The sequence below is a fragment of the Ornithorhynchus anatinus genome, chromosome X5 (assembly GCF_004115215.2).
Source record: "Ornithorhynchus anatinus isolate Pmale09 chromosome X5, mOrnAna1.pri.v4, whole genome shotgun sequence".
Classification (NCBI taxonomy): domain Eukaryota; kingdom Metazoa; phylum Chordata; class Mammalia; order Monotremata; family Ornithorhynchidae; genus Ornithorhynchus; species Ornithorhynchus anatinus.
In genome coordinates, this window is record NC_041753.1 from 57577487 (window position 1) to 57602747 (window position 25261).

The 25261-nt window shown below is 46.1% G+C and overlaps 1 protein-coding gene across 5 annotated transcripts; it reads right to left on the bottom strand.

Moving 5' to 3' along the window:
- Positions 1-93: 93 nt before the first annotated feature.
- Positions 94-25261, bottom strand: KLF9 (Kruppel like factor 9). 5 transcript variants are annotated; one of them, XM_029056042.2, is made up of 4 exons: positions 24883-25261; positions 23636-24525; positions 23232-23382; positions 6146-6233 (listed from the first exon to the last, which is right to left on the bottom strand). In XM_029056042.2, exons 2-3 carry the CDS (start codon positions 24138-24140, stop codon positions 23234-23236), a joined length of 654 nt encoding a protein of 217 aa, XP_028911875.1. In that variant the 5' UTR covers positions 24141-24525; positions 24883-25261; the 3' UTR covers positions 6146-6233; positions 23232-23233. The 5 variants fall into 5 exon arrangements, with proteins under 5 accessions (XP_007653726.1, XP_001505314.1, XP_028911873.1 ...); XM_029056041.2 differs by lacking the exon at positions 6146-6233 and adding an exon at positions 21255-21766 and having other exon boundaries at positions 24883-25260; XM_007655536.3 differs by lacking the exon at positions 23232-23382 and having other exon boundaries at positions 94-6233; positions 24883-25259.

A 25261-nucleotide genomic window follows, 5' to 3' on the forward strand; every position in this document is an offset into this window, starting at 1 on the left:
TCTCACTAGCCTTTTGCATGAGAGTCTTATTGATGTTGACGCTCACAGTCATGGACATCCCTAGCTTGAAGAAGGACAGTCAACTCTGGTGGGTCTTATTTTCAAGTTTTATTAAAATTCTTGCTTGCCCACATCCTCATTTCTCTAATAAAACCATTTTTTATACTCGAAAGCATTCTTTGTTGTTTCTCTAAGACTCAGTTTCTCCCTCCACATATACAGTTATTCTGATTGCCTCCACCCATCTCTTCAAACAGAAATGGGCCTGGGAATGTGCAATACAAAATTTGAAAAGCATAACAATAAAATCATCTCGGCGTTGGCCATCAAATTCTTGGGAGATCAGGGTCAATCGGGCTTTTTCCACTGCAGTAACTGAGTTTTTGGTCTTCACCATCACACAATACCTCAGATTTCTCAATCCATCTGTACATTTTATTATGCCTATTTGGACAGCTTTATTTACATATGTACAAATACCTACTGTCTGGATACTTTTTTTTTTTACAATTTCATTTGATTTACAAAAACAGAACCGCAAAATAACTTAGGTTACTAATACTGTACAAAAATAAAACTGATTAAAACAGTTGTGAAGATTGGAATTTTACAGTGTTACAGATCATTCATCTTAAACAATCTATCCAGGATAAATATGTGCTAAATATCTGCAAACGGACAACTAATCTGTTTCTGTAATTATACACTACCAAATATAGTTCTCAAAAGAAGCATGATGAATAGCTATACCTTAAAGTCATAGCATCCTTCCACAATGGTGAAGAGCTTTCCTTTTCCTAACCCAGAAGAGCAATTATCTTAACACTATTGATTTTCCAGAATATGACATCTACCTATAGCATTAGACAAAACTATTTTCTTCCTTTTTAACACTTGCAAGAGTCTTCCAAAATTCAGTTTGGTTAAAAAAGTAAAAAATATTACTATCCTGTGGTTGGATTTTTACAAGTTAAATCCATGGTCTTTTTAATATAAAAAGTAACCGTTTCATAGTTTTAGTGTTCAATGAACTCTAATAATCCTATTTGGACTACCTCAAGATAATAATAAATCTAATTAGAATGCTGGTTCCTATTTGTGAACTTTTAAAGCAGAATTTATCACAAAGAATAAAAAGTAGCCTTGAGTTTATACATCATTAAAACGTATAAGATCATATCAAGTCTGCGTGTTTTAGAACCACTTGTGAAAGCAATTAGCAACATTTTGGGGAAGTAATTGTGCATTTTTTTTTACAAGTGCTCCATTTGCCCAGATAACAATGCTGGACGAGAGCAGTGCTCCTTTTCAATCTATGAAGATTGGTCTGTCTTTGACTTTGTTTCGCTTTTAGGTTATTTTCGTTTGGTTTTGGGGTTTTTTTTTGTTGTTGGTTTTTTTGCCTTGGGGGAATTTGAGCTTAAAAAGGTAGTGAGTCGTTCCCTACTGGCAAAATTCGCACCCACTTTAATAGGTAACATTAAGAATATCAGAAAGCAGAATTGTTCCATTAGTTCAGCAGAAAATAGGCTGCATACCTATTTTACATGGAAGAACAAATGTCCTTAAAACTTACTTTGGACACCAGAAATTAAAGTTTGGTTTTAAAATAAGTGTTTCAAACAGCTGAAACAGAGGTAGAAAGTGTTCTTGATTTTCCTGACATGTTTTCACGTGAGAAAACTCATTCATTTTTAGTCCATTGACTGCGTAAAAGCAGTTCTCTTCAAAGGATTAATAATAAAATTTCACAAGTAAAAATACTATTGCAGGCATTTTATTTTTAAATTGGAAGCCAAATAAATACTACTGTGACATTTTTTCCTCTGAGCATCTCACATCTTTGTTTTTTTATTGGAAGAGGCGAAATGATCAGTTAACTGCAGGAATGAAACCTGACTTCAACTCGTTCGCACCCCGGATATAAACTCGGGTGTAATGAAATTACCTGCTTTAAAGATGTGCTGACAAAGATGCTCAGAAATTTTATTTCTGCAAAGAAAAATGTAAACATATTTCCCCACCATCGTGCTAATGTGCCTCAATTCAGGTCTCTTCTGGCATTTACAAGGCTGAAAATACAATTCTTTTTGTTTTTAAAAAAAGGCTCACCATTTATCTTAAGGATCAAAATAGACGTCTTCTCCTGTTATATAATTGATGGAGTGATGTAGTGGTCTTAGTTAACGGTAGACACGCGAATACAGCATACAGAGTGGTGAGGTCTATGCTGGAAACGATCCTCTGGTCTATTTGGTGGATTGTTGAGTAGTTCCAAATCCCTTCACTTCCTCCATTAAAAAGGGCTTTGTTTCAAGATCACACAGCTAAGATTATGTCAAAGGAGCCTCTGAAATAATTGAAGAAGTTTTCACTGGTTTTCTTTCTGCCTCTAAGTTCTATTTTTTAAAAATTCTCTCTCCTGTCAGGGGGAGTTTTGTATGAAGATGGGAAGACCGTTTAGAAAATAACAGTTAGAAGGACTCAAATCAAAACCAAGTCTATCCGTGGTGCTCTGGTACAGTCAGTGATGGGAACAGAAAAGACTGGAACATTTGAAAAAGTTAATAGTTAACACTTTTAGCTTGGAAACATTTTCTCCTCCAACAACATTTGCATTGTATAGTCCTGCTCTCTTGCCTTGTCCCTGCCATGCTCTCGTAGGGTAACGTCTGTTTAGCCTAGCAAGTAAAATAGAAGCAAATTATAATAGGCTGTCCCCGTCCCCCCCCTAAATTTTTGTTTAACTTTAAAGCATGTGCTTTACTTATATGACAGTTTTACTAGAAATTTTTAAAAGTGCAGCTTATGATCAAAAGTATACTTCATACAAAGGAAGCTTTAAAGGTTCTGTACTTAACAGGTTGTTTCTAGTTAAAAATTCAACTTCTGCATACCAATCAACTATACGTAACCCATGAACTTGTTTTCAAGTCTTTAGACGACAGATCATGCTGGAGTAGATGTGGTCTTGCTTGCGTAAAGACAGCTGTGCTATGGCGTTTTTTCTTTCAAAAGTTCAGTTAGTCGGAGGGTGGTTTAGGCTAAAGAAATGTAGCACAGGCAGCATTGCATTTAAAAAAAAAACAACACACACTCTTTGACAGCAAGCACAAATAGCCTGGAATCACTCGTATGATGCCCAGGTCAACCCACCCAGTCAGACATATGTACACCATTGTTGATTACAGTATACTCTCGATTATCCGGCCGCAGAAAATCCAGGGAGTTGAGAATTATCTGGGCCAATTTTTCAGAAAAAAAAATTGGCGGGGGGCGGAGGGGGGTTGTTATTTTGGGGTTATCTGAAAGCACTTTTGAATTTTCCAATACTGTACAAAAGACGCTTACAATCACTACGAATCTGGAGTCAATTCTACGCACAAACGCCGAAGGGTTGGAGGATGCAAGCTGGCAAAGGGTCGAAAGGAACCCATCCTCTGCTGGCGAGCAGGGCTCGGGAAGTGCAGTCAGAGTACTGTATCTTGGGCGGCAGGAATCCTTCCTCCTGACTGACAGCTCGTCCCTTGCGTTACTACGCATACTCACTGGGCAGTGAGCAGATCGGGGTGCGGGGGAGGGAAGGAAGTCGGGGGGGGTGGGGTAGGGGGCGGGGGACGGTATCCTGTCCCAGCAATCCGGGGATGTCCCGTTAGTTTCCACATGCAAGTCTCACCGGGAGAGTTTAATACTGTTCAGGGCAGAGCGCGTCCGCCGCTCGGGCAGCAGGAATCCTTGCTCCGGGTTGCCGGGGGTTCAATCTGGCCGGTCGGTACAGTAGAGAGGCAGTCGGTACAGTAGTCACTTGACCAACCCCTTCTTAAACATCAAGAGAAGTGAAGAGCAAAAACACAAACACGTCGTCATCCTCATGGAGCCAAAGCCGGAAGTCACAGCCAAGCTTGAGAAAGGGTCCTCGGTGAACTTGACGAGAATGGAGCTATTCACCATCGGAAAGCCGACGGTGCGCGACATTACAAAGCCGAAGACTGAAATCGCCAACTTCGTGCAAAACTGCCGACGGCTGAGGTGTGTTAAAAAAGCGGAAGTCCATGAAAGATCACTCACTGCATATGGAGCTTAACCCGGCTCTCTCTGAAGGGTTTCGCCCACCACGAGCAAATGGGAAGCCTTATCGCAGGACCGGCACTTGTAAAACGGTCAGATGTTTTTGGTTTATTTTTCCACACCCTAGGAATGGAAGGAGAGTTGGATGTATCTTCTGGTTGGCTCACCAGGCGGTAACAGCGCCGTGGCCTCAGAGAGTTGAGCAGCGATGGAGAGAAGCCGAGGGCTGACACGGAAGCTTTAGAGGACTTCATCAAAGAGTTTCAAGATTTCATTGCGGAAAACAACTTTCAACTGGATAAAAAAAACACCATGCAGATGAAACTGGGCTCGATTGGAAATGCCCTCCGAGAAGAACGTCGGCACTTGAAAACAAATGCCGAGCCCTCGGTTCCAAAGCGTCAGAGGAACGTACGACACTCCTTGGTTGTAGCAATGCAACAGGGTCCCGCAAGATGAAGCTGGCAGGTGTGGGCAAAGCAGAGAAGCTTCGCTCATTCACGGATTCTCCAGCCTCCAATCTACCTGTCAGCTACTTCAACCAGAAAGGAGCACGGACGGATCATACAATTAAGGATCGGCTCCACCTTAAACAGGTGCCGCAAACCGAGACCCGTTTGGGGGAATGTGGGCTGCCAGAACGGGCTGTGCTGCTTCTTGGCAATGCCCCATCCCAGTCTGATGCAGAAGAGCTCACATCTGCGGATGGGAACATTTTCGTGAAGTACCTGCCGCCCAACATCACAGCCTTGATTCATCCGAGAGATCAAGGTGTGATTGACTGCCGAAAACTGCAATATCATGGGGCCCTGTTGCAACGCCACATTGCCAATCAAACCTCCTTCAAGATTTTCTTCCAGAACTTTTGTCTCTTGGAGCGCAGTGGAGCATAAGTTCCTTGAGGGCAAGAAACATGTCCTTTTAGCCTCCAGTATACTCTCTCGAGCGCGGAGTACGGGGCTCGGCGTACAGTAGGCACTCAGCAAATAACACTGATCGATTCATCGCCTATTAGGCGATCATGGCAGAAGATCTTGCCTGACCCTGGGGAGGAGACCAGAATTGCTCAACCTGGTGGGGAGGAAGTGGTCAAAAGTTTCACTGAAGGGTGTCAATGGCTTGAGGACAGCAAGCAAAATGTGCTGGAATGGCTACCCTTGGATGGCGGTGACTACTGCTACAAGGAGGTGCTGACAAGTGAAATCACAGTCTACATCCAGGAACCTGAGAAAACAGCTCCTTCCGACGAAGAGAAAGACATCAGTGAGCATCTCCAAGACTACACTTACACTATAGAACAGAAACCACCGAGCTTGAGGTGGATGAAATATCAGTTTGAAGGTGATCAAGATCTATTGTTTTCAGCTGAAGCAGGGGATCGAAAAAAGCCTGAAAGGCAGGCTTCTACCAAAAAAGAAAAAAAAAACCCAACAAAGCCCCAAACAACAGGCTTTATTCGATTTTTTTCCCCCCTAAACCATGATGGTTTTCATACCCTATTCTACTATAGCTAATCACACAGTCCAGTTTTTTAAAATTATTCCCTGGACTATAGCAATATATTGCCGCCGGAAAGTAATGAGACATCAGTGAAACTACCAACTTCGACTAGGCTGTATGGAGCACAATTTATTTAAGTTTCTTGGATTTCCGGTTCAACCGATCCAGAGTTTAGCCCAAATAAGCAAGAGTATACTGTACTTGAGAAAATCCATCTGCCTCCCTCGAGCCAGAACTTATCTGCAGCCTTCCAAGGGGACCAAATATTGATTTTCAACTTCAGCTACATGTGCTTTTAAAAAACGCAGGAGAATTTGACTGTACAGCGGTGGAGTTGCTGTGAGATCAATGTGCATCTTTTGGGGGTGGCTGTTGCAGTTTGTCTTTGTGGTATTGTTTTGACAGCGTCCTTTCCACCCGGGCCTGGTCCATCCCTCAAAAGAGGGTAGGGTTGGTCTTTTTAGACCGCTTGATCATACTTGGGTGGAACTCGGTGTGGCGCCGGGCGTGCTTTGTCAGGTGGTCGCTCCTCATGAAGCGCTTTTCACAGAGTGGGCAGCGGAACTGCTTTTCCCCAGTGTGGGTTCGGTAGTGGCGGGTCAGCTCATCTGAGCGGGAAAACTTTTTAAGGCAGTCAGGCCAGGTACAAGGAAAGGGGCGTTCACCTAAGAGAAGGGAATCAAAACAACATTTTCAAGACCACGCTAACCCTACAGTTAACTTGAAAAAAGACAAGACTACTTGATTTTTCTGGGCCACATCCCCCAAGTCCCCAATCCTTCACTCTCTAGGTGAGTCTAGGTGACGGGTGAGTCATTCTGTGAGCGAACCAAGTTGTGTGGACAAATGGGAGTCTGGGAGGTGGGCTAGGCCTTTTGCGTCTCCCGCTTGATTTAACTGTTAATTACCCAGTTCCCCACGGAGTGTGGTCGGGAAACGCCGCCGCCCAGGCCTCAATCCTGGTTCTGCCCACCGCACTGCCAGTTCGGGTTCACTTCAACCTCAGTGCAGCATTGCTAATCGCCTCCCGATGCAGGGGATTGCTCTGTGTTTTTCCAGCGAACAACTCGAGACAATTATCTCCGGAAGACTGCAGCCCCAGATGCGAACAATGTTAATCTTAATGCAAGGAGGGAATGTTCTCCTAGACCTCTCCGATGAGGAAGATTGCTTTTCACCAATGGCACCGCTGGGGTTTTCCCAGAGGCCCCGCGATCAAGTGTCGGAAATGAGGTCCATTGAGTGCTATTTATTATCAGGACATTTTCAAGTTCGAATTTCATTATTGCTCCCCTGATGGTTGCCTTTTCTTAAGTTTCCTCTTTCTTATTCCTTCCCATGTACCCATTCTTCTAGATCATAAGGATAAAAGAAATGCCTGGGTCAGACCAATGGTCTCTATATATACACCAGTATTCTGCCTTCAAGAGCAGTAACCAAGGCGACTCGGAGGAACTCTTTGGTGCTCTTCTGACACCCATCCTCATGACTGGGAGACAGCAAGACCTCCTGGAAGAACGTGGGACTAGGCGTCCAGGAGACCCTGGTTTTGGTCCCGGTTCTTCCACTGGCTGTGTGACCTTAGGCAAGTCAACGTGACCTCTCTGGACCTCTTTTCCTCATCTCTTTAAACACGGGAACGACACCTGCTTTCCTACCTCTGGGACTGGGAACCCCGTTTGAAACAGAGACTGTGTCCGACCTGATTATCTGGTATCTATCCCAGCACGTAGCACAGAGTAAATGCTTAATAAATACCACTATTATTACATACCTTTTCCCTCTTGAAAGTATTTTCCATGAACCTATCTAAATCTTGCTTGAGCCTTCCATCATCCCTACCTTTCCCTCTATTGATCCTCTTTGGGCCTATTCTGCTTGAATTTAGCCAACTCTTCTCGAACCTATTGATGCAGTGAACTTATTTTTGCCTGCACAAATTCTTGGAGGAAAGAATTGCATATGCTTACTGTGGGAAAAAAATGTTTCCTTTTGTTGGTCTTACACCTACCAGTTCAAGCTATAGCCTCCTAAGGGTATTCCTTGTTCCCCCTGTCCTCACCCTTCCTGACTGTGCTCATTTCAAATCTGTCCCCTCACAGTCTTCATCTTTCCAGAAGAATTCTAATCTTTTCCGGCCAGCCTTGTTCAAAAGCTGCACCAACCCTTCTCTCTACAAATTCCCTTCTTCTGAAGAGTGTGATAGAGAGAAGAGAGAGTCACAGGTTTCGGGGAAGGATCAGGGAGAGAGTGAGAGCTTCCTGAAATCTGTGCTGGGCCAAATTTTGGAGAGAAATGTATACTCCATAGTAGTGGAAATGATTTGCTTCTAAATTGGTAAGCAGATTCTAAGCACGGGACAATTAATCAGTGATATTTATTGAGTGAGCAGTTATTGTGTGCAGAGCACTGTACTAAGTGCTTGGGAGGCTACAATAGAGTTGGTAGACACGATCCCTGCCCTCAAGGAGCTTACAGTTTAGTTTAGGGAAAGAGACACTGAAATAAATTATCGATAGGGGAAGCGGCAGAGTATAAGAATATATACATGAGTGCCGCAGGGGTGGGGGCGGGGTGAATATCAAAGGCTTATGGGATAGACCCAAATGCATAGATGATGCACAAGGAAAGGAGAATAGGATGGCCAGATGAGAGGTTAGTCAGGTGAGGCTTCTTGGAGGAGATATGATTTTAGTAGGGCTCTGAAGATGGGGAGAGTGGTGCTCTGTCGTATTTGAAGGGAAAGGAAGCTCCAAGCAGGAAGGAGGGCATGTGAAAGGGCTCGACGGTGGGATAGATGAGATCGAGATAGAATTGAAGGGGACCCAGACCTGACTCTCCAGGGGCCCTCATGGTCATGGAATGGAAGGCAGAGGAGAAGCCGGTGAAAGAGAATGACTGAGAAGGAGCAGCTAGAGAGAGAGGAGAACTAGGGGAGGATAGTGGCAGAAGTGGATTTGAACACTTTACTCCTATCTGAAGAACTTCGAGGAAGACCAATAGAAACCTGGATCCAAGTCCCTATCTTGATCATTTTAGGGTATGCCTAATACCTAACATCCATTTTTTCAAGGAAAAGGGGACAGGTACATTCTCTGCTGTGTCAGTAACATCAAACAAATATACACATTAAAGAGAAACTTGGCATAGTATCGTGAATGGTGGGAGCGAAGTTGGAGTCCTAAGGAAGTAGAAATTAAAGTGGGAGGGAAGGAGGGAACAAAGACATCTTCCCATGACATCAAACTCCCAACAGGGGAACAGAGGTTCGTTAACCTATGACCCAGACTTGGCCATTTTCGTTAGGGAATCCATTTGGTGACAAAACATCATTTCATGAAGTAATTCTCTAACCTGCCTTCCCTAGTACTTAACAGCAACAAGTCAACTGTAAAATGGAGATTAAGACTGTGAGCCCCATATGGGACGTGGACTGTGTCCAACCTGATTAACTTGTTTCTACCCCAGCGCTTAGAACAGTGCCTGGCACATAGTAAGTGCTGAACAAATACCACAAAAAAAAAACCCCAAAACCAAAGTCTGGCCGGACCCTAAGCACTGCCTTCTGCAGAAGGTGGACATATGTGCTACCTCTGCATTAGTACTTGACTTCTAGCACGAGAAGGAATCCTTTAAACTCCTGTGAGATTCTGTAAACTCCATTTGGACCTGTATTAGATGACAGCATCATTAGTGGTCAGCAGTGTTCAGCATACACAGTAATCTGTTCCCAAAATGGCTTCTGGATCTTTAGCTTTCATTTCCCCTCTGTAACTTCAGAAGGAACAGATGGAAGGCAGAGGGTATGTGACTTTCATTCAAAGGGATAGTCTTCTGGATAGGTCCCTCCCTATGCATTCTGACTTCAAAGGATGCTTAATTTTTTCTTTTAAGAAAATAAGTCTCTTTGGAGATGATTCTATTTTGTGATTGGCTGATTTTTCTCGATAAAATACTGATTCTGAAGTTCTGACATTTCCTCACTTGGTGTAATGGATGGGTTCCCCGCTCCAAAACGGAGAGGAGAAAAGTGTTTGATTAAAATCATTTCTGGGCCTTCTATGTGGGCCAGAATATTTTGCCCCTCGGGCAGGAATATACTACTTCAGAGGCTGTCCTCCCAAATTCATTTCCATTCCTTTCCCCCCTTTTTTCCCCTCCTCAAATCTAAATACACACCAAAAATCTGCCCTTGGTCATGGAAAGAAGATTTAAAGACCTAGTATTTCCATTTCATGGTGTTGTGGGAAGGGACTCTTGTGAACAGTGTTTAGTTTGAGAGCTTGTATAACTTTTTTTTACGTGGATACTCCTTCCCTATATGTGAAGAAAGCCTCAATCTATACAAGGAATAACCATTTCTGGTGGAATTGAAAAATAATAATAATAATGATACTTGTTAAGCACTTACTATGTGCCAAGCACTGTTCTAAGAGCTCGGGTAGATGAAAGTTGATCAGGTTGGACACGGTCCCTGTCCCACATGGGGCTCAAAGTCTTAATCCCCATTTTACAGATGAGGGAATTGAGGCACAGAGAAGTGAAGTGACTTGCCCAAGGTCACACAGCAGACATGTGGCTGAGCTGGGATTAGAACCCAGGTTCTCTGACTCCCAGGCCCGTGTTCTTTCCACTAGGCCATGCTGCTTCCACTAAGAAAGACTACGACCTTTTCTTGAGAGAGCCTGGACATTTTCTCTTTGCTTGAAGGCAGTTGAGAAATTCAATGCAAGTGAGAAATTCCTCACTTCACTCCAAGACGCCCCTAAAGTCCATCACGTTGAGCAGACGAGATGTTTGGGAAAATATTTCCACTGGGTAAGATTACCTTCTATTTGGAAATGCCGGGAATAGTCAGCGTATTCAAGCTGGCAGATTTGAACAGGGCTTCTCTTTTTTTGCCATACTGAATAAAATTCCAAAGTATAAGACAAGGCTGATTTTTCCTATGTTTAGTGCATCTGGGGTTTCCTCCTCCTCCTCCTTGCCCTCCTTCTCCTCCTCCTCCTTCCCCGCTTCCTCCTACTTTGGTATTTGCATTTGTAAAAGGAAAGTAGCCTCAACTACAGTAAAAATAAATCCTCCTTCAAGCCCAGAGTTGCCAAGCAGTCGTGCCAATGTTGCCAAACACAGAAGAGCACAGATTGGGAAGCTGAGGAAAGAGAGAAGGCGGGGGTAAAGAGGGAGAATTTAGGGAAAAGGACCAAAAGTTCTTGTCTCTTTTTGATGGCTGCTCCAGGTTTGGAAGTGCAGTAAGAAATCAGGCCAGCTTGGGGATCTGAGAATTTAGAAATGCAGTTATCCATTAACATCTGGCAGGCTTCCAGGAATAAGGTCATCGAGTACACAAAGATGGAAGTGAAATTTTCAGAAACTTCGTGTGCAAAACCAATCCAGTAAACGGCAGATGAGGAATTTTGTGGTACATTCAGGAATACTGCATATAACTCTCTCCTTGATGCATATCTTTTCCATTCATGTTCATTTTGAAAATCATCAGGGAATAGATTAGCCCGCTAATAGGAATAGACATTTGTTCTCCTGGAGAACTGATGCCTTCAATGCTGTGCATGCCTTGGCAATAATCAAATAGTTTGCTCTCTATTTTTTTCTATAGTATTTGTTAAGCACATACTTTGTACCAGGCACTGTACTAAACACCAGGGTAGATACAAGTTAATTAGGTTGGGCACAGTCCCTGTCCCACATGGAGCTGACAGTCTTAATCCCTATTTTACAGATGAGGTAACTGAGGCACAGAGAAGTGAAGTGACTTACCCAAGGTCACACAGCAGCCCGGTGGTGCAGCCGGAACTGGAACCCAGGTTTTTCTGACAACCAGGCCCATGCTCTCTCACATTACCTGGATATTATTCTACTCTCTCGTTTTCGGTTGTGAGAACCCCTTGCTTCCTCTCTTTGGCTCTACTATATAGTTTGCTACTTTTTCTACTTGCCTCCAATTAAAATGGCCCAACTGGCAGCTCAGTCACCAAATATTTCCTAGTTGGCCAGTTCTCCCTACATCCTTCAAATAACAGCTCTGAGTCGGCCCCCGGGGTGGGATGGTGGATCCTAGACTGCACTTGTCTACGGACAACAGCTGTAAAGCCTGTGAGCCCGTCATTGGGCAGGGATTGTCTCTTAACTGTTGCCGAATTGTACATTCCAAGCACTTAGTACAGTGCTCTGCACATAGTAAGCGCTCAATAAATACTATTGAATGAATAAATGAAGCCGCTTGATATCACCTGTGTAGAGACAGGTGATAGATATAACCTCAATCTTTGTGATCTTAACATAATATTCAAATGGGACACATGTGCATACATAGCTTTTAGATACAGTTTGTCCCAGAGTGCTCTCAGGATGTTACTGTTCAACCCAAAGCCACTGCCCCAGTGTATGAAGGGAAATGTCTACCAACTCTGTGCCGCGTGTGAAATAATGATCTGTGCCATTTGTTATGCACTTACACTGTGCATGGCCCACCCACTGAAGAATGAAGTGAGGCTTTGTGGGGCCCGGCCAGGTATCAGGCTGGGTGGATCCAGCTTGGCCGGGCCCCACATTTTCAGCCCGGAGAGGACTCTGTGTAAGGCAGAGCGTGGTCCACTACAACTAAGCAATCAATCGTATTTGTCGAACACTTACTGTGTGCAGAGAACTGTACTAAGCGCTTGGGAGAGTACAATGCAACAGAGTTGGTAGACACATCTTATGTATATTCATATATATTATATAGAGAGGGGGAGACAGATAATACAAATAAATGACAGATATGTACATGTGCTGCGGGGCTGAGGGAGGGGCGAATAAAGGGTGCAAATCCAAGTACGAGGGTGACGGAGAAGGAAGTGGGAGAAGAAATGAGGACCTGGTCGGGGAAGGCCTCTTGGAAGAGGTGTGCCTTCGATAAGGCTTTGAAATGGGGATGATGATCGTCTGTCGGATATGAAGAGGGAGGGGTTTCCAGGCCAGAGGCAGGATGGGGGCGAGAGGCTGGTGGTGAGATAGGTGAGATCGATTGAGTAGGTTGGTATTAGAGGGGTGAAGTGTGAGGGCTGGGTTGGAGTAGGAAATCAGGGAGGTAAAGAAGGAGGGGGCAAACCGATCGGTAGCTTTAAAGCTGACGGGAAGGAATTTCTGTTTGATGTGGAGGGGGATGAGCAATCATTGGAGGTTCTGGAGGAGTGGGGAAACATTCATTCATTCAATAGTATTTATTGAGCGCTTACTATGTGCAGAGCACTGTACTAAGCGCTTGGAATGTACAATTCGGCAACAGAGACAATACCTGCCCAGTGACAGGCTCACAGTCTAATCGACGGGCTCACAGTCTAATCGATGGACTGAATATTTCTGTAGAAAAATGATCCGGGCAGCAGAGTGAAGTATGGACTGGAGTGGGGAGAGACAGGAAGCAGGAAGTCAGCAAGGAGGCTGATGCAGTCATCGAGACGGGATAGAATAAGTGCTTGGATTAATGTGGTAGCAGTTTGGATGGAGAGGAGAGGGCAGATTTTAACGATGTTGTGAAGGTTCAACTGACAGGATTTGGTGACAGACTGAATATGTGGGTCGAGTGAGAGAGATGAGTTGAGGATAATGCCTAGGTTAAGGGCCTGTGAGCCCGAGAGGACAGCAGTGCTGTCTACGGTGACAGAAAAGTCAAGGGGAGGACGGGGTTAGGGTGGGATGATAAGGGGTTCTGTTCTGGACATGTTGAATTTGAGATGTCAGTGGGACATCCAAGTAGAGATGTCCTGAAGCCAGGAGGAAATGGGAGACTGCAGAGCGATCGAGGCTGGAGAGGTAGGTTTGGGAATCCGAACCAAACCTACACAGGAGGCTACCGCGCTGTTTGCACTCATGGGCAGTGTGTTGGGAACAGGAGCCGAGGTGAAATCAAGAAAAGATTCCTGGGAATGGAAACACAGATCTTGTATTCTCTATCTTGGGAACCACGGGTGACAGTAAGATCATTTTTGTTAGACAGTATATCCAAAGGGATCTGCTGCCGGTGATGTATTGGAAAATCTGCTTCCTCACCTCTCCTCCCCACACTGGTAAAACAACAGTAATAGGTCCCGATACTGCAATTTACAGTTGTGTTCATGTAGGGTTTTGAGGCACTCCTGTACACTACCACACTGGGGGGTTTGTTTTTGAAGGAGATGTTAGCAGGCTCCAATTTTTGCCCAAGGGGATTACTTTCTAGATTTTTCTCAGCACTACTGTACCCTGAACCTCTTTTTGAATTTCTGTGTGCATTTATAAATAATGAATTCAGCCCTGGGTCGAGTAGGACTCTATTTTCGGTTAACATATATTTTATTTCTCTCTCTGAGCAAGTTTTCAAAAGCAGCTGAAATGGTGAGCGGGAAAGTGGTTTCGTGGACCTGCCCCCTCCTTACGCACAGAACCATTAATCTGGCTACAGCGTTAAGTGCTGAATTCAGAAGCACTTATAATCATTACAGTCCAGGAGTTACAACTTCAGGTTCAAGCCGCATTTCGTTGAAATTTATGTACAGGTGCCCTTTCTCGAGATGAGTTTTTTCAAAAGTGGAACAGAATAAAAGGTTTTGAAAATTACTAAATTACTCAAGTATTAATATTACTCCTACTACTAAAAATGATCATGGTATTTGTTAAGGGATTACTCACCAGACACTCAGGTAGCCAGACACTCAGGCTAGACACTCAAGGCTAGACACTCAGGTAGCTACAAGGTAGTCAGGTGGGACACAGTCCCAGTCTGACGTGGGGTTCACAGTCAAAGTAGGAAGGAGAACAGGTATTGAATCCCCATTTTACAGATGAGGAAACTGAGGCACAGAGTAGTTAAGTGACTTGCCCAAGGTCACACTGCAACCAATTGGCAGAGCCAGGCTAGGAACCCAGGTCCTCTGACTCCTAGGTCCAGGCTCTTCCCGCTTGACCAAGCTGCTCTCTGTTTAAACTGGAGATCCAGAGCCTAGGGTTTCTTTTGTGGCAAACCTTTCTAGACAAGGGAAAGACCAGGCTTGCCTAGGACTAGTTTAGGCTCACGAGTGACCAACAGCCTTGAGGGAGGAGGAGCGGAGGGTGAAAACGGGGTTGTGGGGGTGTAGTCTAACTCCAAGGTGAAAGCCACCAAGGGGAACAGTGCATCATTTCTCCCATCTCTGGATCCATCCTGTTCTGACCCCACCCGGGGTGTGGGAGCCCGCGGGAGGGATTCTGGGAGATTGGCTCCAGTCCACTTCTGGATCAGACCATCTCTGGCTGAGAAGTGCAGGGTTTGGGGCTGGTATCATCCTCCTCCTCCTCTTCATCATCACCATCTTCATCATCATTATTTATGATACTGATTAAGCAAGTACTATGTGTTAAGCACTGGGGTGGATTCACGATCACCTAGATTGTAAGCTCGTTGTGGGTAGGGAGCGTGCCTGTGTATTGTTGTATCGTGCTCTCCCAAGTGTTTAGTGCAGTGCTCTGCACACAGTAAGTGCTCAATAAATACAACTGATGGAATGAATGAATGAATCAGATCAGATCCAGCCCCTGTTCCACAGAAGGCTCCCAATCTAAGAGGTAGGAAGAGAAGGCATTTAATCCTCATTTTACAGATGAGGAACTTGGGGCACATAGAAGTGAAGTGACTTGCCCAAGGTCACACAGCAGACAAAGTGGCAGAGCCGACATTAGAACCCAGGTCTCCTGACTCCCAGTCCCGTGCCCTTTCCACTAGACCATGCTGCATCTCCCAACTCGGTTGAGCCTGGGGTCCTAGGCTGAACTGGATCCCCTGGGATTGCCAACTAGAATGAACCTGAACCTCCAGGTTGACCTTGGGACCAACCTGTTTGGGCCTCCCTGGTCTAGGCTGCTACTTCCAGGCCTTTCTTTCTTTCTTTCTTTCTTTCTTTCTTTCTTTCTTTCTTTCTTTCTTTCTTTCTTTCTTTCTTTCTTTCTTTCTTTCATTCGTATTTATTGAGCACTTACTGAGTGCAGAGCACTGTACTAAACGATTGGGAAAGTACGATATGACAATAAACAGTGGCATTCCCTGCCCACACCGAGCTTACAGTCTAGAGGAGGGGAGACAGACATCAATACAAATAAATAAAATAACAGAAATGTACATAAGTGCCGTGGGGCTGGGAGGGGGGAAGAGCAAAAAGAGCAAGTCAGGGCGATGAAGAAAGGAGTGGGAGATGAGGAAAAGTGGGGCTTAGACTGCGAAGCCCTTTTAGAGGAGTTGTGTCTTCAATAAAGCTTTGAAAGGCAGGAGAGTAATTATCTGTTGGATTTGAGGAGGGAGGGCATTCCAATTGAGGAGGGAGGCGTGGTCAATTTCAGATCGGCCTAGGGCAGCTGGGAGGGAAGGAAGCGAGGGAGGGTGGGAAGGATGGTCCTTGCCCCATGGTGTTCGGTGTCGGCTCACAGGAGAAACAGAGGGCCAAAATGAATCAGGGGTAGAGGCAGTGGGAGGGGAGGGTCACACCCTAACCATAAAGGAATTGCCACTAGCCTCCCAGCCCCTTGGCCTCCCCTGAGGAGAGTGGAATGGCATTCCTAGCCAACCTCCTAAGGGCAGTAGAGTGACCATAAAGGAACAGAAGAGGGTTTCCAGGCAGGGCTCAAGGGAGGGCAGGGGAACCTGTCGGGGTGGAGTCAGGGAAACTCGCGGGCTCAGCAAGGGCAAGGACTGCTGCTAATTTTCCCGGTTTGCCACTCCATCCTGGAAAGGTTGGGGAGGAATGCAACTGCAGTCAGTTGGGCTAATTCATTCATTTTTGCTTTATACTTGAAGTTAGGGCCATGTGAGTCCAACATGTAAATGTATGCAAACTAATATGCAAATCTGCCCTTTGAGGCAAGAGCCCTGACCTTTTTTTTAAAACAGGACTATTCATGTGGATATGTAAGTTTTTATATTTGGTATCTCAGTTGTCAGACACTGAGATGTCCAGAATCTCCCCAGTTACCACTCATCAGATCTATGATTTAGGCAGGGATTATCCAAAATCTAAGCTTTCTAGTAATACTGTCATGGCATGATGAAGCCAATTATGAACCTTGTTCAGGTTCTAGTATTTTTCCTCCTCTAGACTGACCTCTCGTTCAGGACTGAAATGCTCTGCATGAAATGTAGGATTTCTTCAGGGAGTGGGAAGCCTCTAGACTGTAAGCTCCTTGCGGGCAGGAGATGTGTCTACCAACTCTCTTTTACTGAACACTCCCAAGTGCTTAGTACAGTGCTCTGCACACAGTAAGCGCTCAATAAAGACCACTGATTGAAGTCAAGGCGCCCAGACCTATGACTCTCCCCTTAGCCTTCTGGTAGATACACTACTGTGATTCCATTACCTTCCTCTGACTCGCAAATGAGTTATCTCTGTGAAGCCCTGGAACTGCCTTCTGTGGGAAGTCCCTTAAATCAATCAATAGTATTTACTGAGTGCTTACTATGTGCAGAGCACTGTGCTAAGCATTTGGGAGAGTACTCTAGATACAACAGAATTGGCAGGCACGTTCTCTGCCCGTAATGAGTTTACGGTCCCAAGGACTCAAACCAGGATGAATTTCCTGTTGTCTAGGATACTTTAGGCGTGGTCCTCCCTGGAGGCAAGGCGACGTCCATCTTGTTCTCCCAAGCCTGTTGAGCCGATGGTCTTGGTACACAGAGCACCAAACTCCTCCACTACTTGCTACCGGGGAATGGCTAAATCCAATTTCACAGGCTCTGAGCACCGTCAAGCATTAAACCAGATCTGGGTAAAAGGAAAGGAAGTGGGAAAGCTGCTCTGGACCATCAGATTTCTTTCCCTTTTTGCACGTGAGTCACGTTCTCTCTGAGAACCATGCTCCTTGCTCTTGCCCACCTGCTACTACCAGGATCGTGTTTGGACCCTCCAATTCCCAGCTGGAGGTGGGTACACTTGCTTAGAGACAGGAAGTTTTGGTGAAGCATGAGGAATAGGTGGTGGTGAAGAGGAGTGGGAGGCACCACCATGGACTGAAATCGTTTCAATACTACAGAAATTAAGCACTGAGGCATCAATTGATGGGTTGGAAAGTAAGTTCATACGAAGATGGTTGAGGTCATTTTTCAGGACTTGAGGATGGAATAATAGAAAAGTGACACCCAAACATTTTCCCTCAATGAACTCAGTGAAGGACCATTGTTCTCTTCTCTCACATGTCATATAATACTTATCCCTATGATAAATCATGGAGTTTTGCACAAGATGTTGTGGTAGGATGAGTTCTTGGAATACAACTGCAACTTTTAAACTGGAATATAAATCTGACCCCCATTTCAGAATCCAATAACACATTTTCCCCTGCTTCCATCCTTGTTCCTCCTTCAGATCTAATAGTATTGGGGTATTGTGATAAAAATGATAACTTTGGGCTCTAACTAGACTTTGTTTCCCATGAGAGTAAGCAGTAATACAGATTAAATATAATCTATAATATAGGTTTTGATGGTATTGACGCCTGTCTACTTGTTTTGTTTTGTTGTCTGTCTCCCACTTCTAGACTGTGAGCCCGTTGTGGGTTAGGGATTGTCTCCATCTGTTGCCGAATTGTACTTTCCAAGTGCTTAGTACAATGTTCTGCACACAGTAAGCGCTCAATAAATACGACTGAATGAATTTTAAAAATCCACCTAAGCAGGGAGGTCTTAGGTTATTCAAACTGCATCAGGCATGTAGAATATGGCATTTTATTTTATTTTATTCTACTGTTGTAACCTTCTCTTTCTCCCCTAAGATCTCAGAGAGATTTCTGCAACAATAAAGAGTATAATAATTGCCTCTGAATAGGTGTTGTTACTAAAGAGTTCAGTATATCTCTTGTTATTCTTATTATTCTTACAGCTCTATAGCTCTAAAGACCTATAGGAAGCTTAGCATCAGGATGGTGGAAGCAGGGTCCAGAGGGTGAGCAGAGGGCAGAGAGTGCATTATCGGGGGCAGAGGGGCGGTTACTGTCCAACTGCCGTTGTCGCTGCTACGACAGATGGAGGAACAAAGCCTAGAGCATAGATCTTAGGCTGATCCTCTGCCTGGGCCAGGTAGGGCCAGGTCCAAAAAACTCCCTGACTGGATCTGGGGCCAGGTTCAGATTAGGGCATGGTGACCGCCCCCCCCACCCCACCCCCACCTGTCCTACTGCTTCAAGATAGGGTGGGGCACCCCAGTAGGCATTGATATGGCACTTAATAGCCCCCTTCAAACCATAGGCCTAGGGCCTGGGCCTTCCTCAGCATATATGCCTAGACTGTAGACTGTAAACTCCTCCTTGTGGGCAGGGATCGTGTCTACCCACTCAGTTATGTTGGACTTTCCCAAGTACTTAGTACAGAACAATGCCCACAGTAAGTGCTCAGTAAATACCATTAATTGATTGACTGATGCCTAATGAGACTCTGCTTTAGTCTCTATCTGTATCTATACCTATATCTGTAATTAATTTATTTATATTAATGTCTGTCTCCCCCTCTAGACTTGCAAGCTCACTGCGGGCAGGGAATTTGTCTGTTTATTGTTATATTGTACTCTCCCGGGCACTTAGTACAGTGTTTTGCACACAGTAAGCACTTAATAAATTCCATCAACTGACTATTAGGACCTTGGCCTGTAGCTAAGAGCTGGTACCCTTTTCTCCCTTCTGCTAGAGGGGACAAGAAAACCTTGAATTCAACAGAACACCTTAATGTATTCCACAGAATCCTTTTAACATTTATGAATTTAGCTACCCCCTCCTTAGCATTCATGTATTTATGCCTGCTTTATCTGTCTGCCTCTCTAGCTGTAAACATTTAAGCTGTTTATGTTTGTTTCCCCCCTTAGAATGTAAACTCCTTGTGGGCAAGGACACGTGTCATTTTATTATCCTGTACTTCCTAAGCATCTACTGCAGTGCTTCGCACCAAGGGGATACTTAATCGACCAATCATATTTATTGAATGCTTACTGCATGCAGAGCACTGTACCAAGTGCTTGGGAGAGTAATAAAGCTTAATGCTTACTTCTACTAGTAATATCCTGAGGAAAAGTTGGGGGGAAGAAAGAGAGCGAGAGAGTGAGAGATCAGAATTATATTCCCATTCTGGAGGTGAAGCAGAAAAATGAAATGACTTGCTCCAGGCTGAAAATGGAGTCTCAACTACAGTTAGAGCCAAGATTAGGTCAGTGGTAATTTCTGCGTATGGTTGAAGCGGCCTTCCGAAACCTTGTTCCAGGGCATGAGTAGTGTCTGGGGCGACAGCCACCAGAAATACAAAAAAGGAAGCTTGGATTCCTGAGTTACTGCCAGGCCGTCCCGAGAGTAGGCCCAGTTGGGACAATCACCCTGGGCCTTGCACCCTAAAGGCCCTCTACCTCCCGGCCAACAGACCTTTGGAAAGCTGTGGCTTCGTGAGGGCAAGGGAGAGGCCATGAGGGCCAAAACTCCCCACAAAAAAATCCCCCCAAACTCCTTGGGGCAACCGCTCTTCAAAATCTCCCATTCTAGAGGCGGGTGGAGTCCCGACAGGAGGAGAGGGGTGGGAGGAGGCTGTGGCAGTGGGGGGGTCTCTTATCCTGCTGCTGCGGAGCATCGCTCAGAGAAAAGGGTGGGATAGTGTGAGAGAATCAGGGTGGAGGGCCCACTCTCTAAATCCTAGATACCTCCCTCCATCTCCCATCCCCTTCACCACACTGGGTTACTTGGCCTTGCCCCCTGGAGCCCCCCACCCCCACCCCCGCCCGGGTTACTCATGAGTTTAGGCACACTCTCCTCCTCGCCCCTCATTATCTTATATTTCTTCCTGCTCCCACCCGATCCCTTCCACCACCACCATTTAGTTCTGACACCCGTTTTCTCAGAACACAACAAAGGGTTAAGATTCATTGCTGTTTGTTTTCTGGCTCTTCAGTTCAATTTACCAATGGACAGCAGAATTCCTTACTAGCATTGTCATTCAATAGTTACAGAGAGGCTAGACTTGTGCCGTGAATGTAACTGGCACTTGAAACTGAGGAACATCTGACTGACTGACTGACTGACCTACTGACTGTTGATCTGGTATGTGGTTCCATAAAGAATAGAGGAAAGTCGACTGACACCAGCCAACAAATCTAGGTTTCCCACGGTAATACACCATAGTTTGGCCAACAAGCGTGACTGTTTTGATTACTCTTAGTTTGGAATTGGGACTTAGCCATTTCCTTTCCCCAAAAGGAGACTGAACTGAGTGTTATTTCCTTTTCCACTAACTACAATGTACATTTTCCTGGGCTGAAACAAGGCTAATTTTTAAATGGGCCCTCTTCGGTGTTCAATGCTGGTGCATTATGAATCTTACTATGGAAACTGCATGGGCTTGGCAGTCAGAGGACCTGGGTTCTAATCCCAGCTGTGCCAATGGCCTGCCGTGTGACCTGAGACAAGTCATTTAGCTTCTCAATGCCTCGGTTTCCTCATCTGTGAAATGGTGATCAAATACCTGTTCCCCTTCCTACTTAGACTGGGAGCCCCATATGGGACAGGACCTGTGTCCAACCTCATTAGCTTGCATTTACCCCAGCATTTAGAACACCCAGTAAAGCACTTAAGAAATATCATTTAAAAAAACAAAGTATCTTCCCCAGGGAGCATACAGAATCCATCTACATCGCTAAACACAGAAGAGATGACCAAACTGGAGGATTCAAAACAACCTTCTTTTGACACTTCATTACAGGAATTTGGTCCACACACAAGGACTCTTATTTTATGGGTTTGTTTTTTTTTTTTAACCTGTCTCTTGCTCCCACATCCCATTTACATGGATCAGTGTTTTTTAAAAAAACCCATTTGGGTCCCACCCATTCACACATAAATACATGACACGTGCAATCAAGGGTAGACTTTAGCACTTTAAACTACTGATGATTGTTAGTGGAAATATTTTTCACGACGGAGTTAATGTTTCACTTCATCTCGCCCCATCTTCTAATGGGTAAAACATCCTATTGAGCTGGTTGAGGCTAGTGCCTAATGGGCGATTAAAGAGCTAGACCCAGAAAGGGGCAACCATATTTGAAGGAACTGTATGCATTTGGAAAGCCACCAGATTGATAGGCTTGGGGTAGTGCAGTCACAGGTCACACCCCTCCCCCGGCCTGCTCTGCTGGTGAGCTTCAAATCCAGCCAGGGTCCACGTTCCTGAAACCTGAAAGGAGAGTTCCAGTCACAGATCCATTCCAGCCCCAAACCTCTCTTGGCTAAAACTGTCTGGGGGAGCTGATGGGGACCCCTGGCCATCAGGAACAGGTCTGAGATTCAAGACCACCCAAACAACTGTCAGATGGTAACAATACCCACTCAAGTCCAGTGATCTAGATTTGTTTAAATCAGTGATAATGACAATACTAATCCCCAAGTCTTCCATGCTCCTGTAGGCACAAACTTTGAAATGTCACAGAATATATATATATATATGTGTGTGTGTGTCTGTGTGTATATATATATCTATCTACATATACCATATGTATATCTATGTAGATAGATATACATGTATATATGTATGATAAAGGCAAATGAAACACATTCTTCTATTTGCCGGTGAAAGGAAGAGTTTAACTTGGGACACTAGTTCTCCTGCAGAAGCAGTCTTCTACTGAAATGTAAATAGGGGACACTATGACCTCACTTTCCTTTCCTTAAAGGGATTTTAAATCGGAAAGGATGAGTGCATCCCCTTGGAAGACTCAGCTTATTGCATTAAAAATTCTACTCGGTACATCTTCACACGAACCAAACAGTCTAGAGTGCCATAAAAAAAGAACAGAGAAGGTAGTTTCATTCAAGGGAGGGCCTGGGTTGCTGCATCGGGAGGACGGCACTCTAAAGATGGTGGATTATTGTATAAGAGTATTAACCACTTATCACCTCTCCTTGGCACGTCTTATTTCGTAGAACCAGATCTGGCTCATTCATTGTCTTTTTACATTGCCAGGGGAGGAATTTACCCTGTCACTTGGCCGGATCTTTGCTCTGTTGGCTATTCTGTAGTCTGCATTTTAATCATCTCGGAACTCAAGGTTCACATCATTGGCATGAAGAGTTCGCAGCACCGATCATCCAGACCTGGCCCGGGAAAGTCCCCCTCCCTGAGTGAGGCCCTCGGTGTGGGGGAAGGTTAGGGGTAAAAGCCCAAACTCAGAGGGGCCAATCAATTGCAGCTCTGAAAGTGAATTTCATAACCAACTATGAATCCAGCTCATTATCCATTATTTGGTCGAAATCCTCTGCGGTCCTCAGCGGTGTTATTTTAAACCTCTCAGGAGACTCTTGGCCAAATTTAAAGCCATTTTGGCAAGCCCTGAAAGTAGCAAGCATAAAGCTAAATGGGTACTTAGCCAACCCTAAAAGGCTCTGTAGAAAATGAACGGCTTCCTTTTGGTCTTTGCTACCCCACTGCAGTCCCACAAGGGTGTTTTTCTCCTTCCTCCCCCCCGACCCCCAATTTTTCATTTGCTGACTCGATTTGACTTCTCTGTTGAGCTGATGGTCTTCCCAGGTAAGGTATCCCCAGTTTGGGGTGGGGGGGTGGGGAAGGGAGGAGATGGCTGGGAGGGGAGGTTGGGGGGGGCGGGGGCGGGGGGGAGGGGAGAAGCAGCTCCCCGAAACCTCACCTTCAGAGCCATAACCGGATTGCTCCGTCACCCCCGGCACTCTCTACACCACCTGCCCGGATGATTTTTAATGATGTATACAGAGTAGCTTTAGAGGCGGGATGCAATAAAAAGGAGAGCGAGTTCGCAGCCCGCAACAGGAGCGAATCCTCTACAAATGGAGGCGGGAGGAGAAGAGTTAAAATAGTAACAGGGTAACGTTCCTTAAAGAGTTCGAGATAGGACCACCGCATTTTTTTTTTCCGATCGGTCTCCACCCCCCTCGCGCGCCCCCTCCCCCCTCCCCCACACTTCCCCCCTCCTCCCCGCCACATTTGGGCCACCGGAGGGTCCAGGACTGCGAAGCGGGTGGCACGGCCAACCCCCGCCAGCACACTTTCGGTAATTGAGAGATGCCCGCTAACCTGTATGCACTCTGTAATGGGCTTTTAGATGGGAAGATTTTCCATAGACTTTGCCACAGCCACTGTAGGGACACTTGTGTCTCTTTTCGGAGGCTAGTTTCCCCTTGGCGGGCACTCCGCCGTGAAGGAGGGAGAGCGAGCCGGGCACGCCGCCAGAATCCTGCCTCTCCTCGGGGCTGTGGGAAGGGCTCGACCCAGATTCGGTGGTCACGTCGCTGTCCGATCCCATATCCTCATCGGGACTCTCTATGCAGTCGCTGCAGATCGAAGGGGTCTGGATGGGTCTGTATTTGTTCAGGTCCAACAGACTCTTCGCAATCGCCACCAGCGTGCAGTAATCCTTCCACGCATCCCCGGGCTCGGCGTGCGGTTCCTTGGCCGCTTCTCGCTCGGGCATTCGCAGCCGCTCCGCCTCCTGAGCCCCTAGGTCCTGCACCGCGGCCCGGTTGGAAATGGACACCAGGCACTGAGCGGCCACGAAATCCATATAGGCAGCGGCCGACATGGTGAGGGAGAGCGACCGCCGCGCCGGAGAGCCCGAGGCCAGGCACCCGCACTTCGCTGCCGCGCCTCCCGGACTTTGTCAGATCGGGAGACCGCTCGTCCTCCGGCTGCGGGAGCGGCACACGGAGGGGAGTTGCGCTTCCAAGCCCGAACCGGCCGACTTCACTCCCTCATTCTTTACGTAACAATCGGTGACTTCAAAATGCAGCATCGACCACCTAAGGCTGCACCGTAGAGTCTCTCTCTCTCTCTCTCTCTTTCTCCTAGCTCCCTGATCTGGGACTCCCGGGACCTCCGGCTTGCAAAGCGAGCCCACCGACGATCAGAGCGGACTCTCTAATAAGCTGGTCTTGGAAAGAGGCCACACGTGGCGGTTGCAAGTTATCCTATAGAAAAAAAAAAAAAAAGCACCGAAGGTGTTCCGGGGGGGGGGGGGGGGTGAGGGAGGGGGAATTGCAGGAAGGAGCTCCGCAAATGTTTCCCGGCCGCCGTGTCTTCGTTAAAATTCTCAACGCATTCACCCAAACCAAAGGGACGCGGTGTTGAAACACCAGAATAAGATCCAGGTCTAGAAGACGCTTCCCCCCCCCACCCCCCAACCCTGGCCACTGACTGATTCACTCCTCCCCTCTCCTGCCCGGCCTTACTGTTCCGGCATTCTCTCGCTCGGTAACAATTTCGCAGAATCCCATCACGTCACACCCCCGACTCCCTCCAATTGGCCACGGGGGAAAGTGATTCACCTCTGTTTACTTTTTCTCCCTGCCAATCACAGTGTCCTTCTGGGGGAGAGGTGTGCCTAGAAGGCAGGCGGGTGGCCAATCGAACTGCTCCCCTTCGATGCCTCGTGTTACCTCTCCAGATTCACTGCCGGGATTTAAAAGGGCGATGGCCAGGTGAGCTCCAAACGGTGCCCCGCCACGCCTCCCCTATCGCCTCCAAGTCCCTTCCTCCCGGCCACTAGCTCATCCCGCAGCGGATCCCCGGCCCGTCGCATCCGGCCCGTCACCCGCCTCGCCTCGTCAACGGCAAGGAGGGCCTACGGTCGTCGGATCGGGAGGGTTTTTCGGTTTTTCTATGGAGTGGAGAAGAGGTTAAGTGTCTCGCTGCAAACCCTCCAGT

Excerpts from the sequence above, each read along its gene's own strand:
- KLF9 (XM_007655536.3), bottom strand. The coding sequence starts at position 24,140 with ATGTCGGCCGCTGCCTATATGGATTTCGTGGCCGCTCAGTGCCTGGTG. Across the intron at positions 6,234-23,635 it reads CCATTACAGAGTGCATACAG|GTGAACGCCCCTTTCCTTGT; the intron begins GTTAGCGGGCAT and ends CCCTTCTCTTAG.